At 32.8% G+C, this 19,520-nt stretch overlaps 1 protein-coding gene and 1 pseudogene across 1 annotated transcript; both read left to right on the forward strand.

Annotated features, from left to right (window-relative positions):
• The window catches only part of LOC148606974 (uncharacterized), a 28,641-nt pseudogene extending 18,006 nt beyond the window's left edge, over positions 1-10,635 (forward strand).
• A 1,114-nt stretch (positions 10,636-11,749) lies between these two features.
• LOC148606975 (uncharacterized) lies at positions 11,750-19,475 on the forward strand. Its single transcript, XM_088546301.1, has 4 exons — positions 11,750-11,783; positions 14,183-14,401; positions 15,274-15,561; positions 19,060-19,475. The coding sequence occupies exons 1-4, from the start codon at positions 11,750-11,752 to the stop codon at positions 19,365-19,367; spliced, it is 849 nt and encodes a 282-aa protein (XP_088402427.1). The 3' UTR covers positions 19,368-19,475.
• The last annotated feature ends 45 nt before the right edge of the window (positions 19,476-19,520 follow it).

The following is a 19,520-nucleotide window of genomic DNA, read 5'->3' on the forward strand; positions in this document are numbered from 1 at the left end:
GTCTCAATGTCAAACCCTAAAATAATATTATTCTCTATAGTTTTTAAGAGCGCACATTTAAACGTTCAACATTTAGTTTCGATTTGTTTCATAAAAACACACATACACAAATTATTTGATATTCAATATTAAGGCAACTACAATTGAGCAATCAAATGGTACTAAATACTGAACCAAGATAAGTTAATGTACAAGTACAGAACACAATGGATATAAATCAACTTAATACTACATTGTAATAGAAATCCGTTGTTGATGATAATGAAATGACTGACGTCAACATCCGATGGAACATCATAGTGCACGATCTATGTTTACGCAGTGTATATTTGCCTCAATGTTTTCTACAAATATTACAGTATAGGAGAACCAGTTACATGTGGAAATATATTTTCTTTCATATTTTACTTTGATTTTTGTGCTTTTTTTAGTTCTTTTCTTTGTCTTTGGACTCTAAAGTCGTCATTTCACCATTTTACAGTTATCATTGTAATCTACATTTTACGTCTTTTGTCAATTCATCTGTGTGTGATTTTGAATTATTCATTATCAAAGGTATGAAAGGATCAAGTCTCGATGTCTCGATGTAATGATACGGTTTTTTTTTATTTCATCACTTTTGATAAGCTTAACTATATACTTTTAACGGAATATTCCGAAACATGAAACTTTTAAACTTTTCCAATAAATGTATCCATTCCGATAGAGATGGTAATGTGAAGTCCAGTAAAAAATTATTCCTGGAAACGACAAATGCGATGGTACTGTTACGTTTAGGAATAAGTGTCATTGCTTTTGTTGTTTCTGCTACAACTTTAGGTAAGCCCACACAATATTACATACTTGAAGTAGTTGTAACGACATTCACTTTATTTATTTAATATTTCAATTATATGTTAATATGAGTCAGACGTAACCTGTAAGTGGACTAAGTATAATATTTTTATATTTAAAAAAATGTAATGATGGCTTTTAAATTTTTAATAAACTAAGGATTTTTTTTTTCGTCGTGATTTAACACACTTTACTAGCGAGCTATAAATATTTAATGTTGTTAAAGATATGAAACAAAAAAATATCCTTGCTTCATGTTCCCTTGGCAATACAATTAACTTCCTGTCAGACTGAAATCAGGCTCTCAGCGCTTCTAAGGCCAAATGTCAATTTCGAATTTATTACCATTATGAGGACTTCGTCCTTTACGAAGGTTCATATGCGTTATAACAGTGGCATGTTTGGTTATCAAGGGTCATAATATTTTGTTTGGTATTTTTTTACGCTTGTTTAATTGTAATGTACAGAGTTCAAAAAGCTCAAAACCTCTCTATGCCTATGACAAATAGAGGTATATTTATGTCCCCATAAGAACTAAAAAAATAATTTATGATTAAATATTATTAATGTTCCTTCAAACTTACTTCAACAATAAAATCACCTTCGAAGTTTTGAAAAGAGGAGCGCAAAAGCAATGTTGAACAATTTTCAATGTTAACAAGAATAAATAAATTTCGATTGAGGTGTCATTATAGCAAGGTTTTAAAATTGTCGTAAAAGTGTTTAAAAAGATTACCACGAATGATCAAATCTTTAAATAAAATTAATATATTTTCACAAATTTGTATTTTCTTATAAAATGGTAGTGCTACTTCACAGTCATTAGAAAGACAAGTATGTTGGCAATATTCGTTTATATTTTCAAGATTTAAGTACATATTCAGACGATTTAAGTAGCACTCCAGCTAAGAATCATGCAAAATGTGATACATGGTTGGAAAGCCTACATATTTGTTTTTGATATCTTGTTTAAAATACTTTAGTAAACAGAAATTAACATTTAGTTTTTCATATAACCCGTGCTCATAGAGGATAAAAATTGTATAGAATGCACTGTAGAATTCAAAAGTAAGGAAGATAACGCTGTAAATGACACTCAAATACAATAGAATCTACTGGATTTTCAATGTTGATTATCTCCTTAGAGCAGGCAGATTTGAATGAATAATTACACACTTCGTAATATAGACTCACAAAACAACTTAATTACAAAAATAAAAATATGTAGTCTTTTTTGGGGTGTATCACATTTTTCAGATCTTGCACGATTTTTATAAAGGCAGCTACTTAACATGAAATTTCATTTAGCACATTTAATGACAAACCTCCATGTCTGTTTAAGGTTTCACAGTTTTTCCTACACTTTTCTGTGAGGAAGGTTGGGAACTCTTTGTAGGATCATGCTATAAACTATTCGACGACAAATTAAACTGGACAGACGCAAAGGTTTGTTATAATCATTGTATTTATCTATATTACTTAGTACATTCGAATAAATCCCTGGTAACCCTGTCTAATAAAACCTTCAAATTTGACAAGTTAACATATTGAAGAGATTTTTTAATGCGTTCATATGTTACAGTATTTAATAAGGAGTAGGTATTGCCTAAATCAGCGAGCACCGAGAGCTTTACCACACGTGTACTGTCTGTGCGAGATTCGTCAAAAAAATAAAAACATTACAAAAACGAAAAACGGTGGGGGTCGGACGAAAATTTATGTTTCGCAAGTGCAATATTGCTATTTAAATTTCAAAGGCAAGCGTAATCAATATTTTTATTTGAAAATCTGTCGATTTTTTTTTTTTTCAATGAGTGAGCAAAGAGCTAATTTTTAACTGCTTGAAACGAGTGTCTATGAAATAATTTTTTCCCCAAAAATTCCAACCCCATACCCCTTTTCCCTTCGCCTTTTAAATAGTCGATAGCTATGTAACACTTCGCCATACTTTACAATTTTTATTAAAAGCGTCTCTAGTAACATCCTTTTCAGTTTTAGCCGGTCAGATCAATTTGTACAGATACCGGAAATATTACAGTTCTCCACGAATGGTGGGAATACTTTACACAAATCATGTGACGTAATCAAAATTCTGACGCAACTGCCAGCTGCAAACAAGAAAATGATTGCCTCTCCTATCTTACAAAAAACCATTCTTCGATTTGAATAATACAATCGGAGTTATATTTTTTCCAAGGCGGGTCAGGTTCTTGACAACAGCAACAGTGGAACAGCGGAGGTACACGTATGTACATCCACGTGTTTCCCGAAGTTTTCACATCACATTCACTTCTTTAAATAAGTAAAAAAAGTTAAAGACCTGAAAGCTATCAGAAATGATTAATTTATTTTTTATTGAAACGTGATCTTAACCTATATTTTTTTATTTATTTGATTGAAGGAAATGATGAATTTTCTCCGTAAGGACAGTCACTTTTTGTTACTTCCGGGACATGGCTTTTTTTTTTCGTTAGTATATTGGGGAACCTTAAGGGAAATTTAGAAAGTACACGTAATAACCGTAGAGCTCACCCCGCTTCGCGGAGCTCGCTATTAATTTCTTGTTAGCTTCGAATCCTGAAAACTTTATATCGACATGTCTCTTTTATTGAAACTTTGATATGCATTAATTAAGATGAAAATTAATTAAAAGACGTTTTTCCTTTGAATTTCTTTCTCTTGTACCCTTTTACTTAAATGATTATATTGATGAAGAAAAAACTATTTTCTAATCAAGGAGTTTCTTTTTCCTAGTATATATTGATGTGTTTTTCTTTAATTAACATTTGTTTCACAGCAGCGAAAACAAAACACTGATCTTATGTAAAGTTAAAGTGATATTTATTAACTTTCGGTAATATTACTATAGTAAATGCCATTTTTTTTAAATATATTTATATAGAACAACTAATCTTTCAATTCTTCGAACTTCCTTCTACAAAAGGAAGTTAACTGAAGTATATAGGTATCAACATGTAGCCCAATGTCTCAGCTTTACAATGGTAACATTTGGGTTCGTGTTGAGGTACATATGTACATGTATTTTTTTTTTTCATGGGCAGGAATAGCAATTTTTCTTCTAATTGGACTTGGGAAAGTTCTTATACTATATAATTGTATTTGAATACAAACCTTGTTTGAAGTACAGTATTTGACGATGACAAATACCTATTGCCGATGAATTGAAAGAATATATGAAATTCCGAAAATTTCAATTTTTATGAAAAACTTATTATTGTCTCATTGAAACTGAAAAAAAACGCCTTAAATGAACAGATATGTAGGATACATCGACATATAAAACAGTGGTATCCAACATGTCTTTTTTACGCCGTTTATATGATAACAATTTACAGTTTAGTTAATGTTGAGGTATTTCAAATATTTATAACATTGGCTTATTTGAAAGCTAATACAATATATAAAAGTACTATATCACACAAAAACTTGAGCGCCTCAATTAATCAGATATGTTGGGTGCATCATTATCTTATGAATGTCTAAAATATGAGTTTTACACTGTAGACATGTTGTGAATGAGAATTCTGTTTGATACTGAGACCAGTTTTCTACGGGTAGGGGCAATATCCTGAACATTTTTCGAAAATTCGTTCTTAAAAAATATTTTTTTGTGATTTATCTAAGTAGAAAATTATATTATCTATCGAATATCAAAATTGAGACGTTTTAGTTAAGCAATAAATCGTAGACGAATTTATGCGACTTTTTACGGCTAAACAAAAAATACCACTTTTTTACCTTTTTCATACATTCTGACTAAGAGAATCGCTGCAAGTCATCAAAAGAACCCCCAGAAATACTAAATGTGATGATACTAAATTGAAAATACAAAATAAGTCATTTTTACTGAAGCATGAATATTTTGGGGGTTTGACATTGAAAAATGTGTCAATTTAAGCGATTTTTGATGGGGTAGGGATACATTTTTAAAAATTTTACTCCAAAATCCTAGCAAGTGTTATCGCAAACTTATGAAAGCCATTGAAAAGTTGGTACATTGGGCTGCATGGTGATAGCTATATGTATTTAGTCCCTGTACACCTGCAGTTCAAGGGAGACTAAGACGGTGGAACAGTCGAGTCATAAAAATCTTCGCTTTTTTACACAGCGGTCTACAAATATAGGCTTATACTGAAAAAGTTGGGGACAAATTGATTCAATAATGTTAGGTATAACGGTTCATGAAGATCATCATGAAGTTGATAAGTGGGGGTGTATGACGGTAGACCTTCCAAGCCCATGGGCTACGTGTTTCTCGGGAAATAAACAATGAATCATATATATACATGTATGATATGTAACTCTAACACATATTTTCAGCGTTTCGGTTGTGTACCAACCTTCCTTAGCGATAACACTTAGGATTTTGGAATAAAATTTTAAATAATGTATGAACTTTTTTTTTGTCGTTACATTGTAGGAGTTCTGCACGAATCATGGGGCAAAGCTAGCAGAGCCAAATACGAGACGTATTATTGAATACCTGAAAAATCATTCTTTGCACTCATATACAGGTAAGACGTAAAGGTTATATTTGAGATAATAGACACTTTTTAATCGTACCTGTAATTTTAGGTGTTATACCGTTTCTTCCACAACAAACATTGCCGTCCTTTTTTTTTTTTTTAGTATAGAGATGTAATAGAGATGATTCCCACATTATGCAAAATTTTCATATAGATTCTCCATTAGTCTCTATGGTGATGAAATCCTCTTATCTCCGAGTGAAATGAGGGAGAATCTGTTTTTCCCGTAAATAAAACCATGAAAATTAAATTAAACAACACCCTAAATTCTCCCAATATCAACTACGTCATCAAGGACCACCCCTCCAGTCATCAAGTCATTGCGTCATCGATATCATTACCATTATGATTATTTGATACACTATCAACTAATCTTTTGAAATATGAATACCATTCGTAAATCAACAAGTATTTAATTGATCAACAATATGAATAACAACTGTAAACATTGTAAACACGGTAAGCATGGCGGGAATTACAATTTTTTAATCACTCGCTCGTGCAGTGTGAATGAAGCCTATGAATGGGAGAAATATCTTTTAAAACACATTGAAACATATGTTTAGAACAGTATTGAAATTTGTATTTTTATGCATATATAACTCAATTATAATACTAGTTTTCACAATCACAAAATTTAGATATGACCTTTCTCTGAACCCGCACTGACTTCGTGTTTTATATGAAAAGTACTTAAAATGTTTTATTCTTATGTAGCACTTACTATATATTAAACAATGGGTGTTTTTATAACTATTCAAAATCAAAATGATCCTCGTACATTATGTTTAGAGACCATACCTTTGTATCTAACTTACATGGAAGTTTATTTCTGTCATCAAGATAAATAAAAGTCGCGAAAAATTGCCTCGAAAAGTCGTGATAATTGGTGTATTTTGTCGACATAAATGACAATTTCATCTCAAAAAGTCACGATAATTTTTCGTGATAGTTAAGATAATTATGTCGACCTTTCGAGTTAATTATCACGACTTATAGAGAGTCATGCCAATATGTAGCTTCGACATAAATATTTTCGCGATAGCTTTTTACCAAAATCACGACATTACAGCTAATTTTTGTGACAAAATGGAGACAAGTTATCTCAACTTGTCGTGAACGTATATACACTATAAACTATATATGTCGATATAAACCATCGCAATTTTATAGTTTAAAGTTATGAAAATGCCAAGTAATGTCAGCTACAAAATGTATACATTGTGATAAATCATATTGACTTTTTTGTGAAATAACTTGAATTGTTGACGTAATATTTCGACAAACGTGAAATTTCGTGATAAGCTATCGTAACACCACGAAAAACTAGCTTATGTCGAGATATCAAGTCAATTAGTCAAGTTATTTCACGAAAAAGTCAACATAATATATCGTCATTCACATGTTTTGTTGTTGACACATATGGAGGCTTATTTCTGCCATCAAGATGTTGAGCTGTCGAGATAATTATCGAAACATGTCGACGAGTCGACTTAATTTTTTTGGAAAGTCGACTTAACGCCATTTTATGTCGATTTGTCACGAAAAATATCTAAACAAGTCGACATATTTTTCGCGACATCAAATATCTCAAATTCTCATCCTGAGGTCGAGATTTTGCTCGTAGCTGTCATCGTGTTGCGTTGTCCAGATAATTATATCAACTTCATCAAGTTGTATTATCGAGATAATAATCGAAAGAAGTTGACTTCATTGATTTATACATGTATTGTCAAAACATGTCGACATAATTATGTGGACAAGTCGACAAACTAAATCATTTATTATAAAATTATCACATGTTAACATGGCATTTGACCAACCAGTCATTTAAGTAATTTTATACTACACGTGGATCGAGGAGGCACACGGACTAGCGTCAGAGAAAGGGAGCTCTTTGTATTTTATAATATTAATAAACCAGATAGGACCACTCTGCACAATATTTGGAGGGCTTCAAATCAGGTAAGCTTAGCTAAGAAATGCATGTGGAAAATTAAAACAGAGCAACAAATATATTAAAGCTGCGCCCCCCCCCCCCCCCCCGCCTCCCCCCAAAAAAAGAAAGGTATGCAGGCAATTTACTCTTCTATCATCAGTTTCCGCGTGTCAAATGTAGCTAGATTCTACTGTCATTTATTGATTGGTGACTTAAAACACGGTGTATATTGCTCTTTGAAATATTTATTATACAAATATCCCATGTTATTGTCAATATACATGAATATTTTCAAGAGTTACCTTGAATTGCATGTTTGTTAAATTGCCCAACGACGTGGGCGGAGGGTAATATAACACTTACATGCAATTCAAGGTACCAAGGGAAAATGTTCTTGTATATTGAACAGATATCTAATGTGATGGGGGGTATATGCAAAAAATATCAGTCTCAAAACTGGCATTTTTTGCATATACCCCGACGACAGACCTTTAGATATCTATTTAATTACACCGCGCAATCTATCGCAAAGAGGGAGCGTCTATCAAGACTAATTGAGTTATATATTGCCTGATGGCGTGGGCTTCGTCTTTCCTGCTTTGAAGAAAACGGCAAAATATATTTTAGTAAATCTTACTTTAAAAAATATGGCATATGGCAGTGTTAACATCATACTTTTTATCATCACAGAGGGATAATATAAGGGTTGGCTAAAGGTGTCATGTAATTATTTGTGTATCATATACTTGTAAAGTAAAAAATACCCTCTGAAGAGGCCGGTAACCAGTATAATCATATACTTAGTAAAGATATGTTTAATGTTGCATATATGATATTGGTAGTGGTCGAAGAACGATATACCCAAGGGGTGTAATACGAATGCCATATAACAGCCCCTTCATGGTAAGAGATGGATGTACAAAACTTTTTCAATAGAAATTCACATCATGCCCTAAGGAATGATATGGATTTTCTATACATTTTCATCCAACCAATCAAAACTTTATTAAACAAAAAGTGATTGTGACAAAAAATACATTCAAATTGTACTATACATAAAATATATACAATATTTCAGTTACATGTATTAACACAGTAAATCGGTGTTAACAAGTAAATGTCTGCGAATCCCCTGTCCTTAGTGCTAAAGACTTTTTAATGAAGGAACTAGATTATTTACTTGTGATGGCGTTGATGGGCATAATATTACATCAAGTTTACCTATAAGGTGAACAATTCTTCGAAAATGTCTTGTTTGAATTTTTTCTAAGAAATTATCTCTGATTGTTGAGTTACATTTACATAACAATAAAAATTGATACTTATCTTCAACTGTATTACATTGGTGATCTCCATGTCTTACCCTGGAGTACAAATATATCGGGTATTTGGTTACTTTGGCCAATTTCGATTTTAATTTTGTACTAAAAATCCTCAAAAAGAATTAGAATTTATGAATATTTCAAGCTTAAGATTTATTGTGTGCTGACACTTCACTGAAAAACTACTGTAACCATAGATTTGAAAAAAGGCCATAGAACTAAAAAGTAAAATGTATTTTAGTTAACTCAAACAGCTTCAAAACCGCACGCAAGGGATCGCTGGTCTACATATACGTTGTAGGCTTTTGGCTTTTTACATGGCAGCTTTTTTTAAATTCTCGTTGTGATGTAAATTTATTCCACATCTCGTTATTATCTATTACTTTCCAGTTATGTTGATTTAATTTTTAGCAAAATAAATTGTAAGGTTTATTGTGGAAATTACGTAATGATTCAGATATACTAGTTTATATTTTCCTGAAATATTAATTTGCCATGGCCACTTCATCTTCCTGGATTGGGAGGATTTAGTTTTACACATTTTTTCTAAATGTATTGTATGCTTAAGAAAGTTGCCATCTTTGATTTCTCAGACATTGTCAAACGGATATGCCAGCTCCTCTGCCTTTTTCCATTCCAAAATCTGTAAAATATTTTGCCCATGAACATCTACTCAGTATTCTTTTCATATTCCGAAAGCAGGTGTCTTAAAACGTTACACAAAATTGTTTAAAAAATAACGTTACTTTCATTCATTTATGGCGGACTGAAAAGCTCTACACACATTTAGCCTATGGAAAATATAGAGAATGCATATTTCCCGCCAAATTTTTATCTGCTTATATCTCAATATCAAGCGCATTAATCTATAATTTTAGAAATAATAGGTTTTATGACTCTTCGACATGATAGTCCCATCAGCGAAAGACAAGTTCATCGTATATAACGCGGCATGAATCTACTTCGGAGGGGCAATGAATCTCCTCTTGCAGATATTATTCTAGCTGTTTCTCACGAGTTGGCTCGTCAGGATCAACATATTGGTTATCGCCTGATGCGAAGGCGTTTACAATCAACGCACCATTTAACAGTCACTGCCGAAACTGTATGTCAGGTACTTTGTGTCTTGGATAGGCAAGGTGTTGCGCAGAGAAGTCGTCGTTCAATTCGACGTCGTATTTATAGTAATCCAGGTCCGAATTTCGCAATTCACATGGATTGCTGGGACAAGTTGAAACCGTACGGTGTGTCAATACATGCCGCTATAGATGGATTTTCTAGAAGAATTATTTGGCTTAGAGCTTGTGATTCGAACAAAAACCCTCATTACGTCGCATTCTTTTATTTAAACTACATCAGAGAAATAAATGGGGTACCAGTTTTGGTATATAGCGACAGAGGAACAGAAAACTCAATTACTAGGGATCTACAATACACTCTTAGATGGAACCATAATGACCAGTATCAGGGTTTGTCAAGTTGTAGATATGGCTCTTCAACAAGAAATACCAGGATCGAGCGGTTTTGGAGAGATCTTAGAAGGATGTGTAGTGATACATGGATGGATTTTTTTAAACTGATGACAGATGATGGTTCTTTAGACACATCAGATAATTTGCACCTGGAGTGCATCCGGTATTGTTTCTTGCATTTAATAAATCTAGATTTAGTGTCTGTTGTGCGTCAGTGGAATGAGCATCCTATTAGATACAACCCTAGAAGCAACGGCCCCTTTGGAAAACCTGATGTTCTATATTTTCAACCTGAAACTTTTGGAACCGTGGATCAGAAGATGATGCTTCAAGGAAACGTTGACATACTTCAGAATGAATATTGCCAACGACCCACAGAGCACGGGGTGTGTCAAGAATTTGAGTGGTTAGCAAATTATATCATTCTTCAACGAGGACTGTCATACCTGCCGAATTCCATTGATGAAACGGCTCTACTTTATTATGAAATAATCAGTTACGTAAGGGATAACATTCAGTAAAACGTATTTTCAAAGAACTGTTATTTTACTTGTATCCGCAAAATGATATTCATTAAAAGAATTTATCAATGGCATCGCTGCTTGATTTTAGATGATGTCGTTGTCAGAGTTATTATATAAGCGTTTACAAATGCATATTGTTTTGTCATGTCCGATAATTCTTTGTTTTCAGAAAAAAACGTGATTGGTTGATTAGTTTATTCTAATAAATATTCTTAAAGTATTTAACTATTAGTGTTAAATTTACGACATTTTAAAAAATAATAATTAGGAATTCAAAGCTTAGTTATTGCTTTACTCCCAAACAGTGCATTTCGGCTACATCTTGTAGATTAACATGAAAGGGGTGATTAATATCAATGCATGAAAAATGATGATATAAGGTAGGATGGTAAACCTGTTTCTAAGGGGCCGACTATGTGACTTGAAAAGTGGGGTTGTTTTTTGGTCTGGATAGAATTATTTTCGCGCAGAGCGCGAAAAAAAATTATTTACTTTTAACATTATGAGTTATGACCCCTTAAACGTCGAAAATAGTTATTTGCCATATAGATTTTAAACCATAGGAGAAGGTTAAAAGCTTTTGCTTGCTTAAATGTTCAGCTATTTGAGTAATACAAAATTGTTAATTGAATCGAATTTTTCAGATGACACCCTTATAGAGATTTAGCCTCTTAAACGTAAAAAATAGTGGTTTTTGCCTTATAGATAAAGAACCACAGAAGATAGAGAAAGATTTTGCTTGCTTAAATGTTCAGCTAATTGAGCTCTACAAATTTGTCCTTGGTTCAAAATTGTTAGATGACTCCTTATAGGAGTTATGGCCCCCTAAAGTCAAAAATAGTCATTTTGCTCTGTACATTGTGAACCATAGAAGATAGGGAATAACTTTTGCTTGCTGAAATATGCAGCTAATTGAACTCTACAAAATTATCAATCTAATTAAAATTAGATCTCTCACTCCGCTCCCCCTTTTTTCTATGTCGGTGCCTGGGAGATCTAACAACATCCTATTAGGGGTTATGTCTAAGGTCAAATTCGGAACACTTCTAATACATCCATACCGCCAGTGCAATCATGTACGCTCTTTTTTATTGGCCAAAAGTAATAGAACATGACCCCTAATGAGATGTCGTTAGATGACCCACGTAGTGACAGAGAAAAAGTGGGAGCTGAGTGTGGAATCTAATTTTAATTAGATTGCAGAATTGTCTATTGTTCGGCTTTGTCAGATCACTTCTTATTGGTGTTATGGCCCCTTAAACATATAAAAATAACTCTTTTTACCATTTATTCGAAATTGTCAGATGACCGCTAACACGAGTTATGGCTCGTTAACCATAAAAAATCAGCCATTTTATGGTAGATTGTGAAGCATAAAAGGTAGGTAAAGCTTTAGTTTGCTTAATGCACAGCTGTGTGAGCTCTACAACAACTCTAAAGGTGGGAAATGACCATTATCATTTACATATTATATATAGCTATTAAAGTCAGGTGAGCGATTCAGACTCCTGGGAGTCTCTTGTATCATAACTAATCACTTATGACGAATCTCAATCATATTTTTTTTCTCAAAAACATTCAACATAAAGTGATTATCCCATATATATACTATGGCACGCCGTTTCAGTCAAACGTATGACAACAATCTAATTACACACTCAAAATTTGAAATTGCACACTCAAAGTTAAAATGTACACTTAAAATGTAAACATGTCTTGATAATAAATAATTGAGCTGGTCGACTTGTCGAGATAGCTATGAAGACATGTTGTGAAAATAGAGATTGAAATCGACTTTTTCAGATCATTATCTCGACAATCCGACTTCTTAATCCCGAAAAGTTAACATGATTATCTGGACAACGCAACTTCACGGTGGCAGCTACGAGCAACATCTCGACCTCAGGATGAGAATTTGAGATATTTGATGTCGACTTGTCGAGAAAAATATGTCGACTTGTTTAGATATTTTTCGTGACAAATCGACATAAAAATGGCGTTAAGTCGACTTTCCAAGAAAATTAAGTCGACTTGTCGAAATAACTATGTCGACATGTTTCGATAATTATCTCGACAGCTCAACATCTTGATGGCGGAAATAAGCCTCCATAGACACTACTTGGTATTTTCATAACTTTAAATTCTCAGATTGCGATAGTTTATGTCGACAAATATCTTAGACATCATAACTTTTATGACCAGTTGAGATAATAAATTATTTGTCATGATAATTAGCACATAAAGTCGTTGTATTAGTATAAAGTTATCACATCTTATCATTGAAATATTTTATATGAACGGCACAAGTTGTCGTCGGATCCCTTAAAGTCGCGATAATTCATGTTATTATATCGAACGGTCGACATAATTATCTTAACTATTGCAAAAAATTATCGTGACTTTTTGAGATAAAATTGTCATTTATGTCGACAAAATACCCAAATTATCACGACTTTTCGAGATAATTTTTCGCGACATTTACTTATCACAATGACAGAAATAGACTTCCATAAACTTAAGATTAAAAACATTCATTGGCAAAACTATTTCAGCATAACTTTCACTTGAATCTTACGTGATTTTGACATCATTCCTGAATTGAGAAAAGACAGTTTGTGACAGATTTCATGTCAAATTCACGTGAATTGATCTTCTATATGAAATTCGTGTGACCGTTTCACAAGACGTTCATGTAAAGCGAATTTCACGTGTTCCTAGACTCACGTGAATTTCACATTATTTGAATTTCACATGAAACTCGATTCGCATGAATTACACGTGAAATTGAATTCTCATAAATTTCACTTGAACAATATTTGTGCTTGTGTAGATCATATCAGTTCTTGTGACAAAATACTGAATAGATTATATTTAAGAAATTTCCCTTACTTTGTTATATTAATTAAAATCTTTAATTTATAGAATTTCGTAAACTTTGTAAGAAGGATTGTAATCTGACTGTTTTGCATTAAAAAAACAAAATGAACGGTCACCGTACCCCTTTTCTTTATATATTTAAGGCAGAAAATTTAAAGTGTGCCTTACATATCAGTGTGCTTTACTTAATTAGTATACCATCAGTCTACGAGGGTTGGTATATTGGAATCGACTTGTCTGTCAGCCATCCATCCGTCTGAATTTCGTCACAACAATCTTGACTCTCAAATAATGGATTGAATTCAAATTTGGTACGTTGCATTAAAACGATCGGACATGTGAGGTAAGTGATTTTGGGTTGCTGTCCGATATCAACATCATGTTTTGTTGGACTTTCAATTTTTCACTACACACATGAAAGCCAGTGACAATTTTTTTCGTCAAAAAAGTATTGACTCCCAATGAATAGGTTTATTTTAGCTTTGGTGTGCGGCTTTATATACACTATTCATTCGTTGTAAGCGATTTTGGGTGTGTCGATATCAATTTCCAGAACCAATGAGTGTATACTATCTAAGCACAACAAAGCGGGAAACTTCGTGTTCTTCTTCTTTTTTTTTAATATTATTATTATTATTTTTTTATTTTTTTTTTTTTTTTTTGGTAGAATCAAACATATGGTTAGGAGGTAAAGACTCTGCAGCTGAAGGAGAGTTTGCTTGGGATTCTGTGAACAAGAATATAGCACTATTTGATTTTGAAGATGGTGAACCTAACGGTAAAACAGAAGATGAAGATTGTATTGAAATGTGTCATATCTTTAGTATGAAATGGAATGACAGATTATGTAAAAGGAAAAATAATTTCATTTGTGAAACACGATCAAGTAAGTGAAATAATGGTCTTCTTTAATCTATTACAACAGTAAAACCTTTCCAATAGTGAATCCTCTTTGGACCTATGGATATAGCCAGGTACATGTAACGCATGTGTTTTGTTTACATATGTTCAAAATGCATCGAAACTTAAGTAGTACTCCACATAAGAATCATGCAAAATGTGATTCATGGTTGGAAAGCCTACATATTTTTATTTTTACTATTTTGTTTGAAATGTTATAGTAAACAGAAAGTTACATGTGGCTTTTCATACAACCCTGTTCTTAGAAAATAAAACTTATATAGAATATACTGTAGAATTCGAACATAAGGGAGATAACTCTGTAAATACATGTAACACTTAAATACAATAGAATCTACTGGATATTCCATGAGGATTATCTCCTAAGAACAGACAGATTGAATTGAATAATTATACATTTTATCATATAGAACTAAATTACAAAAAAAACAATAACAAAAATAAAACTATGTAGCATTTTTAGGTGTATCACATTTAACAGCATATTTGCATGATTCTTACAAAGACTGCTTCTTGAATGAATGAACTTAAGAAGTTGTTTGGATTACACAGGTTTCTGGTTTGTCAAGGGTTCGGCTAAAACAGGTTCCCTGTATCTTCAGCTTGTTTGCTTCATGTAGAATGGAAAAGCAGTAAAAAAGCAAAACATTTAATGGTAAATGTATACATTTTAGACTATATTTTACCCATTCCAGTTATTATTACTCAAAACCATTTTGCAACCAGAAGAAAGAGTAATCAAGGGAACCAAGGTTATAGCAGTAATCAAAAGAATGCAATCCAGGGACAAAGACAAAGAAAAATCTTAATATTAACTTCAAAAATTGTTTATCACAGAACTTACCGCAACAAAAGACGTAACGGTTACCATTGGAGAAAGCATTTCACTCCCGTGTCCAGTAAATGAACCACTTCCTGTAGACGTTACAAATGTTCTTTGGAAGAAACAAAAACCTGCCGGCGGTGAGGAAAAACTTCCATCAGCCTATGTAAGTGGGGGCACCATAACTAATCCAAGTCTGAAGATTGAGGTTGCCCAGCATGATGACATGGGAATATACGAATGCTATTCTCTGGCTGTCACCGGTCCCCGAATTTATGTTTTTGATTTAACGGTAGTTGAAGGTAAGTGCGCGAAACATACGACAATATACATATTAGTCTTTAATATACCTTAAGTCATGACACGTCAACACTGATCTTATTACTGTCAACAAACTTATTTTCGCGAGCGATTTCTTATTATAGAAAGGTCTGAAAAATTCCCAACGATGTTAGAACTGCCAAATTTGCGACAGTTTTAACATCGTTGGGAATTTTTCAGACCTTCCTATACGTTTACATATCTTCCCTGTATCAATTTGATCCGATGGAGCGCTACACTGCTCTATCGGATCATTTTGCTACAAGGCAGATATGTAAACGTATATATATATATGAACTTAATAAGATATTTTTGGAGGTATACGGGGTAGCAGAGAATTTTGTGTTATTTAACAATGTTTCTTTTACTAGTTTTATTTTATTTATATATGTATTTGTATTATATCGCTCATTTAAATGTTAATTTCAAATAAATGTTATTGGAACATAGATACATATGTATGAACATTTTTTAAAACTATATATACAGATGAAATCAGATCTAACCTCTCACAAAACTGTCCTAGAACTGTCAGAAGAACTGTACAGTTCTGAGACTGATTTGGAACAATGCAATGACAGTTCTAGAGTCAGCTCTTCAGAAAGCTTTAGTAGAGCTGTCTCTATTAGTTGAACTTTTTTCGTAGAGCTCAATTGATGATTTTAATTCTGAAGTGAAATCAGACCATGAAGGTGTCAGTGGGTATTTACATCAGCCATGCTAAATGTTGTAAAAACAAACTTTTGTCATTCTTAGTAATATAGTTCAAAAGAGTAGTAAAACAGTTCTGAAAGAGCTGGCTCTAGTAGTAAAACAGATCTCGTAGAGCCAGTTTTTCTTATAGTTCTCGTAGAGTTGGCTCTAGAAGAACTGCACTCTACTACAGTTGCAGAATGGTTACAATATAATTACATTGAATATTTATTATTAATGGTTGTAACAATTCAGTCTTTTTTTTTTATTTGATCGCGATGAATACGGCGACATCAAGAACAATTTCATACATTTATTTGACTCCGAGTGATTGCATCGATCAGTTGTCTGCACGACACTCATCTGAATAATAATAATAATAAAAGGAATACAGATTTCGTCCGAAAAATATTTAACTCGCGATGAATACGGCGACATCAAGAACAATTTCATACATTTATTTGACTCCGAGTGATTGCATCGATCAGTTGTCTGCACGACACTCATCTGAATAATAATAATAATAAAAGAAATACAGATTTCGTCCGAAAAATATTTAACGTTTCCTAACCAACAATGTTTCAATCCAATTCATTTTAGCATGATCATTCAAATTTAATCTGTTTGTATGTTATACTTACTCAATCAAACGTTAAATTCTAGTTCATGATTTCATGATGACGACCATAAAAATTCTGTAGTGATGACTTCAATCTTGTAGAAACATAACCCTGTTCCTGAAGCCTAATTATAAGAAGTCTAAGGCGATACAAAACGTCAGCGTAGATACGACAAGCTCTGCCATAATGTATGAGTTGTGATATGAAAACTCCCATCGCAGGTGCTGAAGGGATGTTGCCACAGATGAAAGGAAAGTTGACAATGAAAAGTCATCAAGTTTGTAGTAAAGTTTGGTCAATAGTTTTCCTTTACAATCGATCTTTAAATGTAGGTCAAGATATGAGGCTGACTTCACGGTGTCTGTAGTATCCTTTATCTCAAGTTCTTTGGGGTAGATGCGATGGTTCAAATCCCGAAACTAGGATTGTTCAACTATATTACGTAATCTATATAGCGGAAACTGAGACTAAAAGAATCTAGGCAAACGATGTTCTTTCTTCTGGATCAGATTACCTATAAAGTTAGCCTCATAAGAGTGAAGGAAGTAGAAGAGCAACATTTGTTTCAATTGGAATGCCGACCGTTTGTTGAAAAACGCGTCGACAACAAAACAAAAATTCCAGCATTTTGAAAACACCTTCTGCATATTTGGAAGATCATTTGGAATTATGTTTCACAAAGTATGAGGCCTCTCTACCAAGTCTTGTATATTTATATCTAAATGTACAGCTCATGTGTGGAATAAACTTCCCACATAAACCATATACCATCCCCATTCCCCATTGTTCCCATCCCAATTTCCCATTCAAAATCCCCCATTGCTCATAGAAAAATCACCATCCTTCCCCCCCTACGATATAATTCACATTGCAAATTTTTTTTATCAGATATTTAAATTATCAAATTAAAATTTATACTTTTAAATTCGTCAACTTTTTAGCTGTTATTAGTATTAGAATTTTACACATTTTTTCATGTCAATAAATATTTAAGACTTATATCCCTATCCTCCCCATTCAAAATCCCCATCCCTCTTATACCATAGATTGGGCAGCTTTCCCCATACAAGTACTGTACCATCTTTTTTTAGAAACAAAGATGTTTAATGTTTTTGAGTCGGGACATCTACTTTTTATTCCAATATTTTTTTTTCTGTTTTTAAACAACTTAAGAGTAATCGCACGAACACATAGAAACAAAATAGGTCAAAATACATTCATTTATAACTTTTGATCCATTTCTCAGGTTTTCGCAGGAAAGTTAAGTGCATACGCACTTTACAATGCAACTATAACTCTTTTCTGATAAATACATTTTTTTGTTGTTGAGCATTTTACTGGTAATTTTACAGTTTTACATATTCAATCAAGAAAAACTGGTTATTTACAGTTTTTAAGACTTATTTTTGCTTTTTATGTCAAACATACTCTAACAAACTGATACATGTACAAAAATTACTTTTTATCCCAATATTTAAAGCTTTGAAACATTTTTTTGAGTTATCACACTAGCAAAAGTAATAAAAGAGGTTCAAATGCATGCAAATTATAGCGTTTCGTCTAGTTTTGAATTGTTGAAGAAAATGTTTTATCAAAGTTTCAAAGTTTCACAAGAAACGCTTTTTTTTCTTTGGGGATTTCATATTTTTAAAATAAATTATAGGCCAATTTTACATTTTTGATTTTTTTCGGTGTTCTTTCAGACACTGCAAATGTACACAAATGTTTATGTGTGTATAAATTCTTGAGTAGAAATAGTTAGAATTATTGGTTAATTAAAAATCTTTGCAATCCAAATTGATGAGGTGTACGATCGTTTGTCCCACAATATCACTACGTGTGTAAATTTTAAACAAATGTTGTTATCAATTGGGAAGGTTCCGACAAAATCGGCATTTTTTTAATATAATTTATTTAATAAATTGGTGAATTTGTGTATAGATTTGCGAGAACTGCATCAAAGAGAAAGATCTGGATCTTCTGACAGTTCTAGCAGAACTGGCTTTCGAGAACAGAATTAAATCCGATTCTGCTAGAACTGTCAGAAGAGCTGGCTATAGAAATGTACTATGACTTTTAGAACTGTCTTAGAGTCGGGTCTTCTGACAGTTTGACAGGCTAGAACTGATCTAATCTGTTGTCCTAAATATTTAATGTTTATTTTAGATGAAACTGTGTGTCCTTGCACATGTGAATATGAAGAAAATGTGTTTTCACAATCACCATCAAATCTGTCTCGAGAAGCCTTAATCCTGAAGCTAAAACCAGAAATTATCAAGCTACAGAATGAGTTAAGAGTTAATAAAACAAGTCTTTCGTCTAAAAGAAGGAAGCAGACATCGGCTGCAGACGGCAGAAAATCAACACAGGCCATAGGATGGATCGGGGCTGGCTTCATCATTCTTGTTGTGTCTCTTGTTATATTAATTGATATCGTTAATTTACTACAATTCACCAATATCATCCATATTTAAATAATATGTTACAGCGAGTAACATAGTTATCTTCATGGGATATAGTTGACATCGTCTGGATTAACCTATCATTATATAATGAAATGTCCCAGGTAGTCAGGTAATCAACTGGACAATTAGCACTTTTAATTACCTTGAACAATTAACACGTAA

The sequence above is a fragment of the Perna viridis genome, chromosome 9 (assembly GCF_037379345.1).
Source record: "Perna viridis isolate PV_CMFRI_1.1 ecotype Kerala chromosome 9, ASM3737934v1, whole genome shotgun sequence".
NCBI classification, from domain to species: domain Eukaryota; kingdom Metazoa; phylum Mollusca; class Bivalvia; order Mytilida; family Mytilidae; genus Perna; species Perna viridis.

What these genes read in the sequence shown, in the direction of transcription:
- LOC148606975 (XM_088546301.1), top strand. Translation starts at nt 11,750, where the DNA reads ATGACCCCTAATGAGATGTCGTTAGATGACCCAC. An exon ending in CATTTGTGAAACACGATCAA is followed by an intron (nt 14,402 to 15,273) that starts GTAAGTGAAATA and finishes TGTTTATCACAG; the next exon opens with AACTTACCGCAACAAAAGAC. An exon ending in TGATTTAACGGTAGTTGAAG is followed by an intron (nt 15,562 to 19,059) that starts GTAAGTGCGCGA and finishes TGTTTATTTTAG; the next exon opens with ATGAAACTGTGTGTCCTTGC.